Below are 18361 nucleotides of genomic sequence, written 5' to 3'. Positions count from 1 at the left end.
AGCTCTGAAATTCCACTTCACAAAAGGAGCATGGGCGCCTGCTGTGGACACTCTGAATTTACAATTCTACCTCATGTTTTGAAAACTAGGGTAATGAACCAGGCTTTGAGCCTGGGAGTATCAGGAGGACTCAGTGAGCTTCCTCTTGCCTGATGGAGTTCTCTACAAGTTCTACAAAAGAGGAAGAGAAACACCAGTCTGTGGTCCTCACACTGTGTCCTTTCTCCAGAAACAGCTGTTTCTCACTCCTAATTAAATTTCTTACATCGGTCTTCTGTCCCCACAGAGAACTGTCCAACAAGATCCAAAGGAAAAGCGAGAGGCAAAAAGAATCATTCTGCAAATTAGTTTATAGTTTGATCAAAACCAATATCTCAAAACACGTACAAACATAAAGTGCTTCCTCTATTATATACATAAAATCTCTCAGGTCAATACAAAAGCTGTAGGATTTAACACATATTTTAAGATTCAAGCCTGTCTCCTCACGACCTATTCCAACAAACTGCCTTGCATATTCGCATTAGTTTTCCTGCCGTAAGTATTTTCCGAGCTTTGGGGTACGTCTGATATGTGAATCACGAATCTCTGTCCATTGCTTAGGGTTATGAGGGCTTCTTGTCCCACAGGGAGACTGAGTTTAACGGTGCTTTCGGTGGCCTTGTCTTCGAGCAATACCTGGATGAGCTGCAAGGGGGAAGGGTTTGAAAGGAAAAGGCAAAGGGACAGTATTATCCTAGTCCTGGTTGCAGAAGCCACCCACTAGGGGCCCTACAGAACGTGTGTGCACTTCCTCTGCTCCTGCCAGAGGATCCTAATTTCTCAGGGCAACCTTTGGGATCTGGTGGAGATTTCATGGGAGGACACATGATCAGGGAAAAAGGCAGGAGAGATGGCTCACGTCAAGTGGATTGCCTTTAGGAATGGGGTGAGGGTCTGTGGTTTTGAGAAACATCCTAGAGCTGACAATTTCCCATAAAGAACCCTCCTCCACCTTTCCTCAAACATACAGTTAGATTGGGGGATGGGCTGTGAAAACAGTTGCCCTCCACTGGCTGAGTTGACAGGAGGTTGAGAAATAAGAGATTGCAGAGGTTCACAGCTCATGTTCCCTCTTTCAATGACCTGCCTACACCCCGGGAACCGGGAATGGCTGTGAATCCCTCACCTCTGGGGGAGTTGGAAAATCTGCAAAGCTTTGAGCATGACTTTAGAGTAGAAACGAGTGTCTCCGCTTGATCTGACTTCATCAACAAAGCCCCCATAAAGTGGATATATTTTTTACAAAGATGTCCAAAGGATTCATTTTAGATGCCAAAACTCACAAAAGCATCTCTCTCCAGCTGCAACAGTAACACCCCTCTCCCATCACATCTCCCAAATCTGTCTGTCTTTGGGCTAGCGAGATGGCTCAGCTGGCAAAGGCAGTTGCAACCAAACCTGCTGAGTTTGATTTCAGAGACTTAAATGATGGAAGGAGAGAATCAGCTCCCACAAGTTATCCCTCTGACACACATGAGCACACACACCCCTACACACACACCCCCACACCCCATACATAGGAAAATAAACGGAACAGACAAAATAACTATCTTTATCTTCGACCCCAGCATCAATACAATAATCTTCTCCCCATCACACACATACACCTCTCTCTCTCTCTCTCTCTCTCTCTCTCTCTCTCTCTCTCTCTCTCTCTCTCTCTCTCTCTCTCTCCTTTAAATCTGAGAACATGAAGGCAGAAAACATAGTTTGTCTTTAGAAAAGGGTTTCCCTATTTGACGTCATCAGCACCTTTTGGTTTCTCTCTTAAACATGCCTTGGCATCTTAGGATGGTTGGACTGTCGCCACAGCGCCCGGGACTGACGGATGGATGTGTCAGTCTGGAATGCTGACACAGCTGGTACCCTAGGTGCAGGGCAGCGCTAAATTGTTCTGAGAACGAGGCTCTCACAGATGTGCAGTGCACGGGGCGTTAACTCCCAGCAGATGATACAGATGGGATGGGGGGGCTGGAGGGTGCTTTTTCAGTTGCCAATGATGAGCGCACACGCCGAATAATGGGAGCCATGGAAATTAGAGGCGTGTAGCTTTCCGGTGTTAGCTTGTTTAAGTCATTACAGCTGATTCAGCAGGCGTGAAGAAACAGGGAGTTTTAATTAATCCCTAATGCATATTACCTTGGGTTATCTGTCATTCGTCTGCTTGTACTGCTTTATTACCAAGTCCAATTAAGTTTTTAATATCTTCTCTATTGTTTCCGCCAATTAAGCCTAAGTCAAACGGCATTGTGATGAACTTCCGGGGGCGCTATGGGGTTGGGTGGAGGGTTAAGGACAGGTGCTCAGAGCAGGAGGCTCGATGGGAGAAACAAAAATAACGACCAGTGGTTGGTTGGTCTGTGTTCTGAGGAACTTTCTGAGCCTTTCTCAGAGATTGGCTTACTGAACCCTTATAGCCCTAAGGGATTAGGCTACTTACTCTGGCTTCTCAGGTAGCAGATGAAGAGGTGAAATTCTGGAATTCATCTGCACGAACCACACGCTCACCAGTCACTGACTTTAGAATTAATCCCATCAGTGAAAGGGTCGCTGAAGACAGATGCTGGGAAGGTCAGTCTTGGAAAGGATGTGGACCCCGCATGCTGCCGGTCCTCAGTGAGGTGACCTTGGGAAAACCTCTCCACCACCCACAAGCCTCAGCTTTGTCACGTGTAATACATAACTGGTGACGTCATCTTCCCACACAGCCAGGTGATGCTCATGCCTGCTCTCCGTCCTGTCCAACTGTGGCTCAGGAGGTCAGAGTTCACTGTTTACCTTGCTGGCAAAGAGCGAGCAGCCAAACTGGAACATGATTTTCTTTCTTCTGCCTGAGCAAACTTAACTTTGACTCTTCTTCTAGAACCATCTTAAGGAAGATGCACTTAAGGAATCCCTAGTCAATCCGGGGAGATCCTACTACCCCTTGATACTCCCTATCAGCCTCCATATGTGGTTCCTCAGCCCAATCCCCAGAATAAATATGGTCATCATGGTCTATCTTCAGGGACAGGCCTAGCGAGCTGATTTACCCAGACCCTTCCTGACTTCAGATGCCCTCTTAGTGATTCCCACTCGCTGACTGCTCCTTGACACTTATCTCTACACCTCTCTATATCTTCTTCATGATTTCAGAGTCGAGCAAGACCCTGCTCAGTGGTCCTCGCACCACCATAGCGGTCTTGAGTAAAGTGTTCCTTATCATGTTTTAATGGACACCATGGAATGGCGTCTCTTCTTTAACAAATTCTCATGCTGCAGCTCCATACTCTTCCTGGAAGCGGAGTACTACAGCCCAGCACTAAAGCTGGTGGTCCTACAGGGTTCTACAGAATGCTCTAGAATAGGTTCAGATAGGTCTGCATAGATCTTTCCAGAAGGTCGTTGTCCAGGGAGAGCCATCCTCCTGCTATAGCCTTTGTCGTAGAGGTCTGGGGCTCCTTTCCATTTACTGCTCCTGTGATGCTGGTTCTAGACCTGAGCAGGTCCAGCTCCCACCGTAGGTAGGGGCCTGACTAGTTGATTGCATTCGCTCACACAGAAGAACCCATGTTGTTACGAGCTGACTCCTTTGACCACTGTTATGAATAGTAATGAAATACCTGATATTTCTGATGGGCTGAAGTGACCCCTGGGAAAGGATCAGTGGCACATTCTTGTCATTCTTGTGATGGGAAGGGGGGACAGGAGGACTCCAGCCAGCCTTGCTGAATCAGCAAGACCCAGGTCTCAATGAGAGACCCTGTCTCAAAATAAAGGTAGATAGCCTCAAGAAATGAAGTTTGAAGTTTACCTCTGTCCTACACACGCGCGCATACACACACACACACACACACACACACACACACACACACACACACACCGGTGCCCATGTGCCCCTCCACAAGAACATGCAAGTATACACACATTCATGCATATGCATACAACAAGATAATAAATAATAAAAAGTATTACTATTATATTATTATTGTTAAGGGGTAGATTTCAAGTGCCAGAATGAGCCCTGGCTTTCCATAGCTAGATTAGAAGCTAGAATAAACCCTGCACCAGCCTGTCTGTACCCAATGTCCACAGACTGCCCGTACCGAATGGCAACATTAAAGATGAGCCAGTGGCAGGGGCTTCACACCTGATACAGAGCCCAAGGGTAAATACAACCAGTGAGTTCATCCTAGACCAGAGCAACCAAATCTAAAAGGTAAAGTTAGTTATTATCCATTCCTGTCTTTCATACTCTCTGGGTTCTCGGCCACACAGGTTAAACCAAAAACCACCGTGGCTAGATATTTCCTCTTTCTTGGTTGGTCCAAATGATGGAATCTGTTTTCCTGCCCAAGCCACACACCACCTGGGAGGAAGGGGATCCTATACTCCCTTAAGGGACAAAGTCTCTGGGCCCCAGTTCTTTCTCTGCCTCGGGGAGCTGTATGGCTCCCTGTGGCACCTTTTCTACTCTTATTTTAATAGAATATCCATCTTAAATCTCTAGACTCCCACGCCACATTCTTACCATTAAGCCCAGAATACTCTCATTCCTTCTAACTCCAATAAAGTCTCCGTTTCCCATCTCTGTTTGTAAATTCCTTTATCAATGAGAGGGAGAATGGACAATGGGGGCTCTGGGAGACAATGGCACTGATAGCTTAGTCACAGCGTGTGAGCAGTGTGAAGGCAAACTCACCCACAGCTTAGTCACACTGTGTGAGCGCCTTGAAGGCAAACTCACCGTTTACGCATTTCACCTTTCTCCTCATGCCGTCATCACTGGACCACATCCCACACACCTGTGCTGCCCGGCAGTAAACAGACAAGCTATCCTAATTGCCCTTCACAAAACGACTTCAAACCCAAAGAGTTCTGGAAGCCCTTATCATTGTTCAGTCTGTGTGATCTTTATGAGTTTCCTACGTCTTGTGCATTTTTATTAACTCTGTTTCTGTCTCTCTGTCTCTGTCTCTGTCTCTGTCTCTGTCTCTGTTTACCTTATTGCCTGTGGCAGTATCCACCAGGAAGCCCAGCACCTGGAGAACCAAGCTGCTCACACCCATGGGACCGCAGCTCTGGCTCATGTGTTTCAGTGTCACCTGAGGTGACTCCACACTCCGGCTTGCACATTCTGACGTCGGCAAAGTATCCAGAGGGTGGAACAGGGCCTGGTCTGGCTGGGTGAGAAATTGCTCATCTGACAGCAAGTCCTGGAGACTCCCCAGGTCCTCCTCTTCCTCTTCTTCCTCTACGAACGACTCCAGAACGTGAATCACATATTCCAAAAGCAGCAAATGGAACAGATGCCAGGCGCCTACATTTCCACAAGACCAGAAATGAATACATACGATAGATGGTGGACAGACAGGCCTGAGTCAATCTCTCCCGAACTGATGGCTTTGAACTCTTTGCTACCAGAGAACTAACTGAATGGCTGGTGTGGTTGGTGGTAAGGGACCTGTGACTCTTGCAGCCGCCGTCCACAAGCAAGAAACCCTGCAGGTCAGCCCATAGAAATAGATGTCCAAAGACTCGAGTTGAGTCCCTACGAAAGAACTGAAAACTCACCTTGTGTGAGGTAGGAGAAAAGTCCACCACAGAGATGGGTGCTGTCTCTCTGCTCTTCCAGAGAGAAGTCCACCCTTGATGTTTGCCCAAGCAACAGAACGGGAGATCCGGCCCGTGCGATCTTTAAAGATACTTTTTAAACAAAGACAGAATTGTGGCTCTGAAGTGATTTATTTAAGGAGAGAGAGGATGAGGGAGCTGCTGCGGGTGAATGGAAGGAGAACTGGAATATGCAATCATAGGGCAGCAGCGGGGCCTGGTGACAGGTAGGTCACAAATAAATCTAGACGTGACCTGTTCTCTGGGCGGTGGTCAGTTTCACACGAGGACACCAGCAATGTGCGCCTGCGTGAGTTGGCATCACTAGGGGTTAAGTTGGCTGTGGTTTAACAGAGGTGTAAAATGATGAACGTATATGCCCCAAGTGTGGACCCCATCTTTTTTTTTTTTCGGAGACAGGGTTCTCTATGTATCTTCGGTGGACTCCATCATTTTACAGCTTCTGTCCACATCAAGTAACATTTTGCCCATTTCAAAGCCTCCACGATGTCTCCTATCCAGTGTCCATCCATCCTTGATGGATGCAGGGGGATGGACACCCCCTGTGGGACAGTTGCTGACTTGCCTATAGTAGACTTGGTCAATGATGCCCAGCCTTCTAAGCCTTTTCAAAGCTAGTCTACATGAGGAGGGGAGGCTGCTGGTGTGGATGCTTTGGCTTTGAGTGACAGGCGGAGAGATGGAATGACACCCTCAGACCTGGGCATTCTTCTGGGCTCACACATTGGTCTTACTCTACTTCTTGGCCGGGATGAGTGTTAGCATCAAGTCTGGACCTCATTAGAAGGGAGTGCCTCATTAAAAATGGGTGTCACCCACATGGTAACTTCTAGCAGCCATCCTCCTAAGAGCTACAGGGTGTTTGCAAACTGATCTAGAAAATGGCTTGCCTTCTCCCCGCCTGGTCTGTGTGGGGTGAGGGCGCCTGGCAGTTGGTGGGGCAAAGCTGACTCTGACCGCCTGGCACATAGGCTGTAGGAGTGGAGGCTCAGTCTGCGATGTTAGCTGTCATCAGTGGGACTAAACACCCGATGGAGGCAACCTAAGGGAGGGAGGGCGTGGCCTACAGTTTCAGAGGGCTCAGCCCATCATGGTGGAGCAAAGCAGTCCACACCATAGAACACAGACTGCCTTGTCCCCTCTGCTCTGTCAGGCCCTCAGTGGTGGGAGACACCACACACTTTCCAGGTGCATCATCCTTCCTCAGGTACTTTACTCTGGAAATGTCTTCACAGACACACCTGGAGGTGCACCTCACTGGTCTCCTAGGAGACTCTGAACCCACAAAAGTGACACGTTATCTGCTCGGTGCCCGTGAAAATGCCTTGAACATTGCAGGCGGGGGCGGGGGCAGGGGGAGAAAAACCTGTTCAACGAATGATTCATCCCAGGAAACCGCAAAAACAAACAAGCAAACAAACAGAAAACCAGCTCCCTCCCCACAGCTCCTGTATGCATCATCCCCCCCCCCCGCCCCCCACTGGCTCTCAGAGCAGGAAGTCTGCTGCGCCACTTCCTTCTGCCATTTGCACACGGTGGTGGTTTTAGCAGTGGCTGTTCCTAACAGTTATACAAGGGCTTCAAAGGACATGTTTCCTCTCCGTCTCTGAGCACTTTTCTCAAAAATGTCACAACTTATGACTCAAAAGCAGGAACAGTTTTCCTGCGTGTCCAGGTGTGACGGATGAGATTGACACACAGTCCGGTTATTCGATGGACAGTTCACCTTGTCACCAACCAACAGATAACCATGGCTTTCTGTGTCTGTGGTGCACATTATACAAAATGTCAAGGCAAAGAGGAATAGATTCTACACAGCAACATTGATATCTATACTACTGTAACAGTAGTATAGATATTTTATTTATAATATCTATACTACTGAAACATTCTTTTTATTTATTATTTACCTTATCATTTATCTATTTATTAATATTTAATCTAATAAGACATTGTTTATTATATACGGTTATTATTTCTTTGCTTGCTTTTCCGTGCCAGGGCTTGAACTCAGGGCCTTGCACAGGTCGAGCAAGCGCTGTCCTCGTGGAGGCCGCCCCCACCTCAGTGCTCTCTCGACCCCTTAAGCATGTCTCTGGGTCGTCGTGGACTTACCAAAACTGTCTCTGTGGCTCAGGGTCATGGCTTTGCTCACGGCGGTGAGAAGGAAATTCCATCTTAGCTGGAAGCTGGAGGCCAGCTTGACAAATTCCTCTTTGCTTTTGCTTGGCTATTATTTTTGCGTGTGAGAGAAAAAAAAATATATTGGTGTTTGCAACAAAACTAAAAAAAAAAATCCAAAACACACTACCATCATCAAACCCCATGTTTCCAAACACACAGATCTGTAAACAGCAGACATTTTAAAAGGAGAAGGACAAAGAGCGAGCCAGAGATGGCCAAGTAAGAACAGAGACAGACTCGGTGTTTGGGCTTTGCCTTGTCTCATTGGGTTTGTTTTGTAACGTTTGGTGTTGCCTCTTGGAGGCCTGCTCTTTTTTGAAGGGAAATGAAGATGGAGCAAATGGGAATACACAGAACAAAGAAGAGTCCAGTTAGCCTCGCCTACTGATGAGCCCTAAGCCAGTGAAGGACCCTGTCTCAAAGAATTGCCAGGGAAAGCCGGGACCGGACGGCAGCAGCAGCAGAACGAAAGAGAGCCTGTCTCAAACACACGATAGAAGGAGAACCAATGCCTGGAAAGTTGACCTCTGACCTCTTCATACAGGCGGCATACTTACCTGCCACCCAACCCCCAAACCACCATAAAATCTTTACAATGCTTTCAGGGAAGTTGGGAGGGGTGACTCTTTCTCAAGAAAAAAGGGGTGGACAGTGTCTGGGCACAGGACCAGTGTTGTCCTGTGGCCCATACACACAGGTACACACTGCTGCATCCACAGACAAGTCTGAAGTCTGACATTTCCGCTTCCATCTGTCTCCCTTCCACTGAGTCATTTTTGAGGAAGCCCCCCTCGATTCCAGAAGCAACATGTGAGGTGGGTAAGCCTCTTGTGACAAGACTATGTCTGCTCACAGACAGTAGCCATCTTCTTATGACTGACAAAGCCCAGCCTGACTAAGCCTGATCAAACCACAGCTGAATCAAGGCCGAATAATCATCCCCACTTCTTAGCCGTCTCCTCACATCCTGACTCAACATCTTGTCCCCACATCCTGACCCCACATCTTACCCTACATCCTTACCCCACATCCTCACTCCACATCCTTACCCTGAATCCTCACCCCACATCCTCACCCTGAATCCTCACCCCACATCCTCACCCTGAATCCTCACCCCACATCCTCACCCTACACCCTGACCCCACATCCTCACTCCACATCCTCACCCTGAATCCTTACCCCACATCCTCACCCTACATCCTGACCCTACCACATCCTCACTCCACATCCTGACCCCACATCCTCACTCCACATCCTTACCCCCACATCTTACCCCACCCAGTTCTGCCCTTTCCCTTTACAATCTAGAAATGCATGTTGATAATCCAAAAATTAGTCTGAGGAGGCTGGTCCCATCTGTGTGTGTGTGTGTGTGTGTGTGTGTGTGTGTGTGTGTGTATGTGTGTGCCTTTTCTGGCTTTGGGGGTTGCCCAGAGCAGGAGCCATTCTTTGTTTAAATTAGCTTTGTTCAATTCATCTTCTTTAGCAGGTACCACAAAGAAATGCTGTGGAGATGTACCACTGGTGGTTCCCGTAAACCAGCTCTTCTGCACGCCATGTCTAACTGACAGGGGGCACAGAACCCACAGCACTAGATCGGAGGGGGGGGGGTGCCTGTGTGGGAAACAGCTCTGGTCACTAGGGGTGTGAGTGCCTGCCTTTGTGCTCACAGAACTCTGGCCATTTGATGACTGAGGTGGCTGGCACTAACCTGGGTGTCCATCGGATGCTGCCACACGTGACTATGATGTTCTCTGTGGAGACTAAGAGCAGCATTTGGTCACATGGGCACTACAACCATGGAATGTCTTTGGTTTTAAGTGCGTACACTCTATGAGTGTCCCCAGGCCCTGTCTAAGTGTCGGTCACAGGCCATGTGGCCCGTGCGTGACTGGCAACTGTATGCCTTTGAAGAAGAGAGGGAAAGTTTGTTTGGAGACAGGGAAATGTCTTTTCTTCTTTCTGCCCCCTTGGAAAACCTGCACAGGCCGAAGGACTTCTCTGAGTCTTGCCATCTTTCTTACCACATTTTTCACCTCCGAGGGGCTCCCACTAGTGATCAAGACAGTGGAGTGAGAGTGATATTGAAGGACATTGGGACTGCGAAAACATGGGAGTACATTTGTTTATTTGTTTATTTATCTATTTTTGAGGTAACCCTGAAACCCAGCCTCAAGTTCGGTGATGCATTTCTGTCTTCCCACCTCCACCTCTGCAGGCCAGCTGCACCACTGGGGGCCAGGATTACAGGGGTGGATCTCAGTGCACACACCTCTGAGGGCCAGGATTACAGAGGTGCATCACTGTGTACATACCTCTGAGGGCCAGGATCACAGGGGTGCATCACTGTGTATATACCTCTGAAGGCCAAGATTCCAGGGGTGCATCACCGAAGGCTGAGATTACAGGGGTGCATCACTGTGTACACACCTCTGAGGGCCAGGATTACAGAGGTGTGTCACTGTGTATATCTCTGAAGGTCAAGATTACAGGGGTGCATCACTAGAGGCTGGGATTACAGGGGTGCACTACTGGAGGCTGGGATTACAGGGGTGCGTCACTGTGTACAGTTTTTTATGAGATGCTGGGGATTAGACATCATTTATGCTAGGCAAGAACCTTACCAGTTGAGCCACATCCTCAGTCCACAGGGATGGGGTGTCACCTAAAGGCACCTGGGAGGGAGCTCTGGGTGGCCAGAAGCACCAGGGAACATTTGTCCCACCACTGTCGCTCCAAGGCACTTCTTGATTTCTACATTTAAAAGTATTCTTGGGTCCAAACTGAGTAGGACGGGAACAAAGTTGGGCATTTTCGTTGCTAGCACCCCGCCAGATGCTAACAACCAAGGCCATCAATCATCTTTGACGGGCCCAAGGCTCTGCACTGACTGTTTGATTGACAATCATCTGTACTGTTATTTTTAAGTCGGCCAGACTATTTTATAATAACAAGCCCTGCCAGGGCTTGCTCTACAAAAGCACCGTTTTCTTAACACGCCACACTGGTGAAGACTGCAGAGAGGGTGCTGGAGATGGGCAACACGTGGGGGGTCACGTGGGGTCATGTGACTTGCACTGTGAGCAGGTCAGCCTGGCTGCTTAGAAGCAGGACTGGCATGAAAGATTTCTTGGTTAAAGACGGAGTCTGAGTGACTATGCAGACACAGGGCAGACCCTCAAGAGCCTGCATCCTTGAGAAGGCACAACCTTTCAGCTGTCCGGTCCATCAGTGTCTAGTATAGAATCTGGAGTTATGATTACCTTTTTCTTTTCCATGGGGTCTGGCTATGTAGCCCAGGCTAGTCCTGAATTCATAATGTTCCAGCCTCAGTTTCTTAGTCTTAGGTGTGCACCCTCCTCACATAGCTCGGGGTGATTATCTTTTAAGAAGCAAAGAATGAGAGGAACCATTGGAAAGAGCTTCCGGACTCTTAGGCATTTTTCTGACCCATCTCTTGGAGATGCAGATGCCAGCTAGGGCTACAGAGAAGGCTAGGAGGGGAGGGACAGGGAAGTGTTGGTAGGAGAATGCCTGGAGCCCTTTTCCAGTTCTCAGGCCCCAAGGTCCTGGATCTGGCCTACAGAGTTCTCTTCCCCGAAACTTTGCCCCTCTTGCTCAGCTGATATTTAGACTGTGCACCTTTCACACGTCACTTCAAGTCCCATGCTTTCTCCAAGGCCCCTTAAAGGTGACTCCTGGATTCCATCTAAGTTCAGGCCCAAAGCCCTGAGCTGCCCAGCTCAACAGGGACCACAGGCATGGTGCTATTATAGCTCCTCTCTTGGTATTCGTGGCTTTTCGTGGCTTGCTGTCCACTTGGATGGCGATGAAAGTTAAGCCCAGAACCGCAGTGAAAGGAATCCCAAGAGGCCCACGTGCCAGAAGAAGCTATCCACTCACACCACTGACCACCCATCTGTGTATGCGCATGTGTGCGTGCGTGCATGCGTGTACATGCGTGCATGCGTGTACATATGCATGTGTGGTCCTGGAAGTGGAAACCTCAACTTCACTCTTGCTAAGCAGTGCTGTGCCTACACACACACCCTCACCTATACACAGTTGCAGCCCCCCTTTCAGCTCTTCCTTTCTCCTTTTTGTTGTTTTGTTTGTGTTGTTGTTGTTTTTGTTTGAGATAGGGTCTCTCTATGCAGTCTTAGCTGTTCTGGAGCTTGCTATGGACTCACAGAGATCCTCCTGCCTCTTCCTCTAGAATTCTGGGATTAAACCATGCCCAGCCTTTGAGGTTCTTCCAACCACTTAATTGGGACATGTCTGTAAAACACCCAGATGGACGCTGCTATTCCCAGGGCAGACCCTTCCTCCTCAACAGCCCACTTGATGCTCATGCCCTCACCCCCTCATTCTCTCTTTCTAAGGTTTATGTGCACACCTGCCTCTACTCATCTGTCGACACATCCCTTATTCTAACAGACACCTGTGTACCCAAACACGTGTGCATGCACAGCCATATACCTTACTCCTCCCATCTCACACTTCTATTCACATACATGTATGCTACCCCATATTCACTTAAATACAGTACACACACACACACACACACATGTGCACATGCACAACATCGCATGCCATCTCCCAATTTTGTACCTTGTTAGAGAGTTGAGAGGCCAAGTCCCTGGCATAACACCCACACTACATCAATATACTTGTGACCATCAGAGAACTTCTTTCTCATGCCCTCAGGACAGACAGAACTTCAAAGGGACTCTCCCAAGGCCTGGGCTCTTTGGAAACAAAGGCTGAATTCAGAGCCCAGCTTCCCACCTCCAAGGCCATCAAGGCCAGAGTCATACAGGTAAGTGCTGGGTACTAGAGGCTATAATTTAGCTGGAAGGATCAACACCCACTCCTGTCCTGTAAGAATTCAGAGTTTTCTACCTGGAAGACGAGCTCTTGGAGGCTTGAAGATACACAGTTCAGGAGTTCAGCAAGATCCGTTGAGGTTTCCAGCAAAGAAATCAGACAGCCCAAGCCTGCAAGGGCACAGAGTGGGCTAAACAAAAGATTGCATGAACTTGGTACTCATGCCCCAGTAACCCAGGGGCCAGACCTGAAGAACAGTCCAGAGGGAATTCCTGGGACTCATCTTGATCACAAAGGATCACCCCAGTCATTTCTGGGGCCACCTTCTTGGTAATTGTAGTCTTATCTCTGCCATTGGTTGCAATGGAAAGACATGTTTGGAGACAATAGCTCGACCTTGCAATTACACAGAGTCTGGGCTTCAGATGAGCTCACTGCGCAGTGCAGACATGACCTCACCTATCCCTGACAGTTTCACAAATGAGCTAGCTTATTAGTGTCACTGAAATGGTGGGGGCATCAAAGGCAGTAAGAGCCTTGCCTGGGGTTATGTACTCACACAGGTGGAACCCCCGCCTGTTGTGTGACGTCAGGTCTGGGTGTCCCAGGTAGCATGGGAGGAGGAAGAATTTCTCCTCCTTCCTGGGGGCAGCTGCCCAACAGCAAGTGTGTAGGAAAGCAGCAGGGTGCCGTGCCCCCGGATTTCAGGAACACGGGCCTTCAGGTACCTATAGGAGCTAGCAATGCGCTAACTGAACGCTGCAGCCTCTCGGAGGGACACAGAGGGATGCTAGCAGACACACCTGTGCCCTAGGCAGGCCAAGAAGAAGTTTGTAGGCGTCTGGAGCCCCTGTGCCTTCACTGGGCTTTATAGATGGGTTGGAGCTAGGGACAAGAATAGTGTATGGATGCCCACTTGGGTTTTCTGGGGAAGCCAGTGCCCTTGAAGGCAGACCTTTAAGCCTCTCACTATTGGGAATTGATGCCCAGGGCTCTGAAGCTTGCTGGGCTAAGGGAACTGGGGCATGCCAGGGGCATCTAGATTGGAGACAGCCAGGGTCTTAGGGACACGGGACATAAGTGACAAGTGAAAGAGGGTTGACAGATACTATTACCAAAAGCATGGGTTATTCACAGCTTAATAACCAGCTCATACAGCCTTGGCAAGGCCACCTCTACTTCAAGGTCAAAGAAAAGACTATTTTGCAGGTGGCTTATGTGTTACTGAATCCACGCATCCATCGGGTCACAGAAGCTGAAGTGCTGCTATGTGGTGGGGGCCCTCTGGGTGGCCCAGCATGAGCACAGTTGACACCGGAAGGCGTTTGCGTCTTTGCAGGTAGCTTCAATCACAGTGGAGAGGGCTGGGGAGGGGGTTAAGCCTTCAGAGGGAGAAGCTGCTAGATCTTCCTGGAGTATTCTGACTGGAAGTGGAGCTCGGCACCCATTGACACCCTCCTGAAAGGTCCTCTGGGAAGGTTCCAATCACTCTATCTGTTCCTGCCCCACCCCACCCCCCAAACTCAGTGTGTCGCCAGCAATTAACTGGGCCTCTTTGTAGAAAATGAATTTCCCTTTCTTGGAAAAGGATTACAGTTCTCGAATGTCAAGTGGGAGGAATCTGGTGCTCTGTATGGGTTGTTTGTGGATTAGTGCCATGGTGAGCAGCCGGACCCCTACACCCCGCATTGTTAGAGTTCTATGGGGCTAACAGCAGGTCAACAGGACTTGGTAAGGCACGGGGCTGACTCCATCCCATCACACAGGATGGATTAGTGTGTGTACAAGACAGATGCAGAATGACCCTCCCTGTCCCCGTGAGGAGGGTATCTGGACAGAAACGCTGTCGCGCAGCAACAATGAAGCCTCATCTCTCTGTGCCCTTTCTCCCCAAACATGCATTGGCACTTACACCCTGTCTGACCCTCAGGAAGGCCCTGGGAACAGATGCCTAGGGGATTTCCTGTGTTTCCTGTCGCCCCCTACAGGAAGACTTGCGTTGAGCATAGTCAGCTAGTAACTACTGCTCAGCTGTCCAGGGGTCTTCCTAGTCATGGCTATGCCTGCCCCGAAGGGAGAGTGCCGAGAAGGAGGGTTACATTTCATCTCTGTGTGGCTCTCCAGATCTTCTTCATGGCCCGAGTCACCTGCCAGGACCTTCTTCGAAATATCCAAAGTGCCTTCACTGATGATGGCGCGCAGATCTGACTTCAGGAGGCCGACTCGCCTGTTATTCTTCAGGACCATCTTCATCGTCTAAGGATGCAGAGGGAGAACAAGGATTACCTCCAGTCGTGGTGCCGTGGATCATCCCCCTGGACATCCCAGAGCCTCCTATTGCTGTTGAAGGGAAGGAAAAGTGGCTGTGGGTACATCCACTAACATCAAATCTCAAATGGCATGGAATGTTCAGACTGTATGCCTTTTAGCTTTGGAAGCCAGACCTGCCAAGCTTCCTCTTCCTCAGCACCCTACTCAGGCCCAAGACCCTAGAAAAGAAACTGGTGGGTAATTGATCAGTATCTTACAATGTTGTCCTTGATACTGAGCAGACGGCTGTGGGGTTTCAGAAGCCTGCCTTCTCTCCCTCTCCCTTGCTCTGGGCATCCAAGGAGTCACTTTGTCTCTGAGTTGCATTCCCAGCCCTGTTTCTGTGCCTCCTGCTGGGAAGCTTCCAACATGAACGTAACCTTTAAGAGCTGATTTACTGAATTATCAGGCGAGGACTATAGAAACCTTTACGTTTCATGACTTCATAGTATAGGTGCCTGGTCAGCCTTCAACTACACCCATCTCCACTTCCCATAGGAGGGAGCAGCATTAGGCTGCTTAGGATATTCAGTAAATATCCTCACAGGGGCACAAGAGCAGAGATCAGGCTCCGAGCAGGGCTCACTTCAGAACTCAAATGTGCCCCCTGACTGGGATGAAGTCAAGGGCCCACTATATTGCCACTGCCAGGAAGACCCACTAATGCATCTGCACTCTAGACTGGGGATGGCCTGAGGACCAGCTCAGAACCCAGGGAAGGACACATGCTAGATGTATGGACTGCTTAACAGAGAACCCGGTGAGTTCCTCTCCAGCTCAGAAGGACTTGGGGTATAGCGCTGGTGCCCTAGATGTCTCGTGATCTGCTGTCTGAAGGATTTCAGGCTCACATCCAGGGTCCCTTGGCATCAGTGTGGGGTTGGTTTCTAGATGCTCTGTATGCCAGTGTACAGAGAGAGCTGAGGTGACTGGAATCTCCTAGGGCAAGGGCCAGGGTGAGCTTCTTGACGAGCACCATGAGACCTGGGGGCCTCTCTAGCCAGTGGCCAGTGGGCTTTCCTGTCTACCTGCTGCTTGTGGGTGAACTGGAATGGATGCCAGGTTTTCTAGGTGCTCGAGCCCCTCATAAATGCAGTGTTTGTGCACGGTCCACACAGTCTTCCGTGCAGCTGAGACCATCTCTAGGGCACTCGGAGCACCCGATACCGCAAATGCTGTGTGGCGTGGTATTGCTGCAGGCACGATGACAGGGAATGTCTGTCCACACTCAGCACAGACACGACTGTTAAAGGCCTTTGAATCATTTTCAGGCTGACATGAGTTGAGCCTATGGGGAGAAACCTACAGATCCATGAGGCTCGAGCTATATCACCATCCTCTAGCGTGCATGCCAACTACACAACCGCCACAGACGCCAAAGGCTCAGAGCAGAGGAGACTGGAGCCCCAGACACACAGAGTCCAGAGGGTCGTATGTAGAGGGGGAGGGGTCTGTCTTCCTGCCTACCCATCTGTCCATCATAGGGTCTACTGTGCTGCCTTTCACCTCTCACCTCTGACACCAGCTGGCCCAGGTCGGCACCCCCAGGGCATCCCTCCCGAATCTGTTAAAAAGCTGCTCTGCTTTCTCTCTTGTGCAGAGATTAGAGGTGATTGGAGCCTTCCAGTGCCAGGGGCAGGGTGGGCTTCTCGCATTGCACCACGGGACCTGAGGGCCTCCCTAGCCTATGGTTGGGATGAAATGGCCTCCCTCCTGCAGGCAGTGACTGTCCGCTCTCAGGGAAGATATGGAGCTTCACCGTGTGCCTTGGGAACATGCAGGGAGGTTGAACTGGGTGTACCTTTGCCATGTTGGAAAGGTACGTCTTTCTCCTGAGTCTTTTGACGAATCCGGTGACTTCTGTGAAGAATAATACACAGGGCCATTACTCCTTCTGCACATTCTAGCTCCTCTGGGCAGGCGCGGGAGGCACCCATGGCTAAGCAGGAAAGCTGGGCTGCCTGAGTCTGGGCCTTCTCTTCCTCCTCACCCATTTGCTGGGCCTTTCCCCAAAGGCTGAGGGAGTCTGGTAGCGACTGCATGGCCAATAGAAGCCTGGTGGCAGAGACTTGTATAATCCTAGCTTCTGGATTGGGCTGCTACGGGGTGGTTGGTGTCCCCCCCCCCCTTATCCACACGGTGAAGCATCGCTCCACCGCGATGGTACTGAGAAGAGGCGCCTCTGTGAGCGAACTAGTCATGAACGTGGAACTTTCCCAAAGGGGATTGGTGCTTTTAAGAAAGGAGAACTCAGGTAAATTCCTCACCTCTTCCCCAGGGTGGGGGCAAAGCAGACGGACTGTCTATGAAACAGAAAACAGGTCCTGACTAGATCAGATCTGCCACTGCCCTCACGCTGGACCTCCACCCTGTACAGCATCCCTTCCTCACAAACAGCCGAGGAACCACTCTCAGCTGCTGCTGAGCTGCCCAGGGCACGATGTACTAGAACAATCTGAGTTAACTAAGACAGGCATTCCGAGGAGTCTAGAATTTGCACCAAGATCTCCAAATGCCCCATCTTTCTCATATCTTTGGAAAAACTATTAAAGGGAAGGATGGGAGGGAAAAGGTGTGTGTGGGGAGAGGAGAGAGGCTGTGTTGTCGGGGGGGGGGCAGAGGCTGTGTGTGGTGGTGGGGAGAGGCTGTGTGTGGAAAAGGAGAGGCTGTGTGTGTGGGGAGCTGTGGGGGGAGGCTGTGGGGGGTGGGGAGCTGTGTGTGTGGGAGAGAGGCTGTCTTGGGGGGGGCAAGAGGTTGTGCGGGGAGAGGCTGCGTGTGGCAGGGGGCAGTTGCTTACTCTTTCCCCTCTCCTCCTGAATGAACTTGACTATCCATTTGACAGCTATTAAGGAGAACATACCCAGGCAGTGTTTGCAGTGGGTGGCTCAGCCTAGGAAGCCATCAGAACCACTGATGACAAAAATCACCCAGGCAGACGGGGCTCTGCATCTATTTCACAGGTCAGGGGCAAAGGGTTACTGTGTGTGACCCACCAGTGGATGGAGCTGCCCTTGTGGCAACATTCAGTTCTTCGTCGTGCAGAATCTGGGTTTTGTGTGGAACCCTACCTTTGAGTTTGGAGATCTGTAAGATGGCTGGAAACCCTTCCAGAGCACTGAGAAGCCACAGTTTGAATCTCTTACTGAACAGCCGGACAGATTTCAGGTACTGGATACTAACATCCTCCAGGAAGTCGGGGAGGAGAGTGTCCTCCAGGCCCTGCAGGGAAAGAATCAAAGAGCATGTTTTGGCCTGTGGCCGCAGGTGCTACCAGTAACTAACACAGGGACCCAGCTGGTCGTGGTAGGTCAGGGAGGTCACTAATGACCTATTGCAGACACTGTTTTTTTTTTTTTTTTTTTTTTTTTTTTTTTTTTTTTTTTTT

The 18361-nt window shown here is 49.8% G+C and overlaps 1 protein-coding gene across 1 annotated transcript in view; it reads right to left on the bottom strand.

Annotated features, from left to right (window-relative positions):
* Positions 1-408: 408 nt before the first annotated feature.
* Positions 409-18361, bottom strand: part of Rfx8 (regulatory factor X8) — a 53194-nt gene continuing 35241 nt past the window's right edge. Inside the window, exons 9-15 of the mRNA XM_050134756.1 lie at positions 18045-18195; positions 16778-16836; positions 14766-14922; positions 12742-12836; positions 7771-7885; positions 5025-5341; positions 409-687 (exon numbers count right to left, since the gene is read on the bottom strand). Coding sequence (XP_049990713.1) covers positions 493-687; positions 5025-5341; positions 7771-7885; positions 12742-12836; positions 14766-14922; positions 16778-16836; positions 18045-18195 — 1089 coding nt within the window. The 3' untranslated portion in view covers positions 409-492. The remainder of the gene's footprint in view (positions 688-5024; positions 5342-7770; positions 7886-12741; positions 12837-14765; positions 14923-16777; positions 16837-18044; positions 18196-18361) is intronic.

This window comes from Alexandromys fortis, unplaced genomic scaffold (assembly GCF_014885135.2).
Source record: "Alexandromys fortis isolate MF-2015 unplaced genomic scaffold, M_Fortis_MF-2015_v1.1 scaffold_20, whole genome shotgun sequence".
Lineage (NCBI taxonomy): Eukaryota > Metazoa > Chordata > Mammalia > Rodentia > Cricetidae > Alexandromys > Alexandromys fortis.
This window is presented reverse-complemented; position numbering and strand designations above follow the sequence as displayed.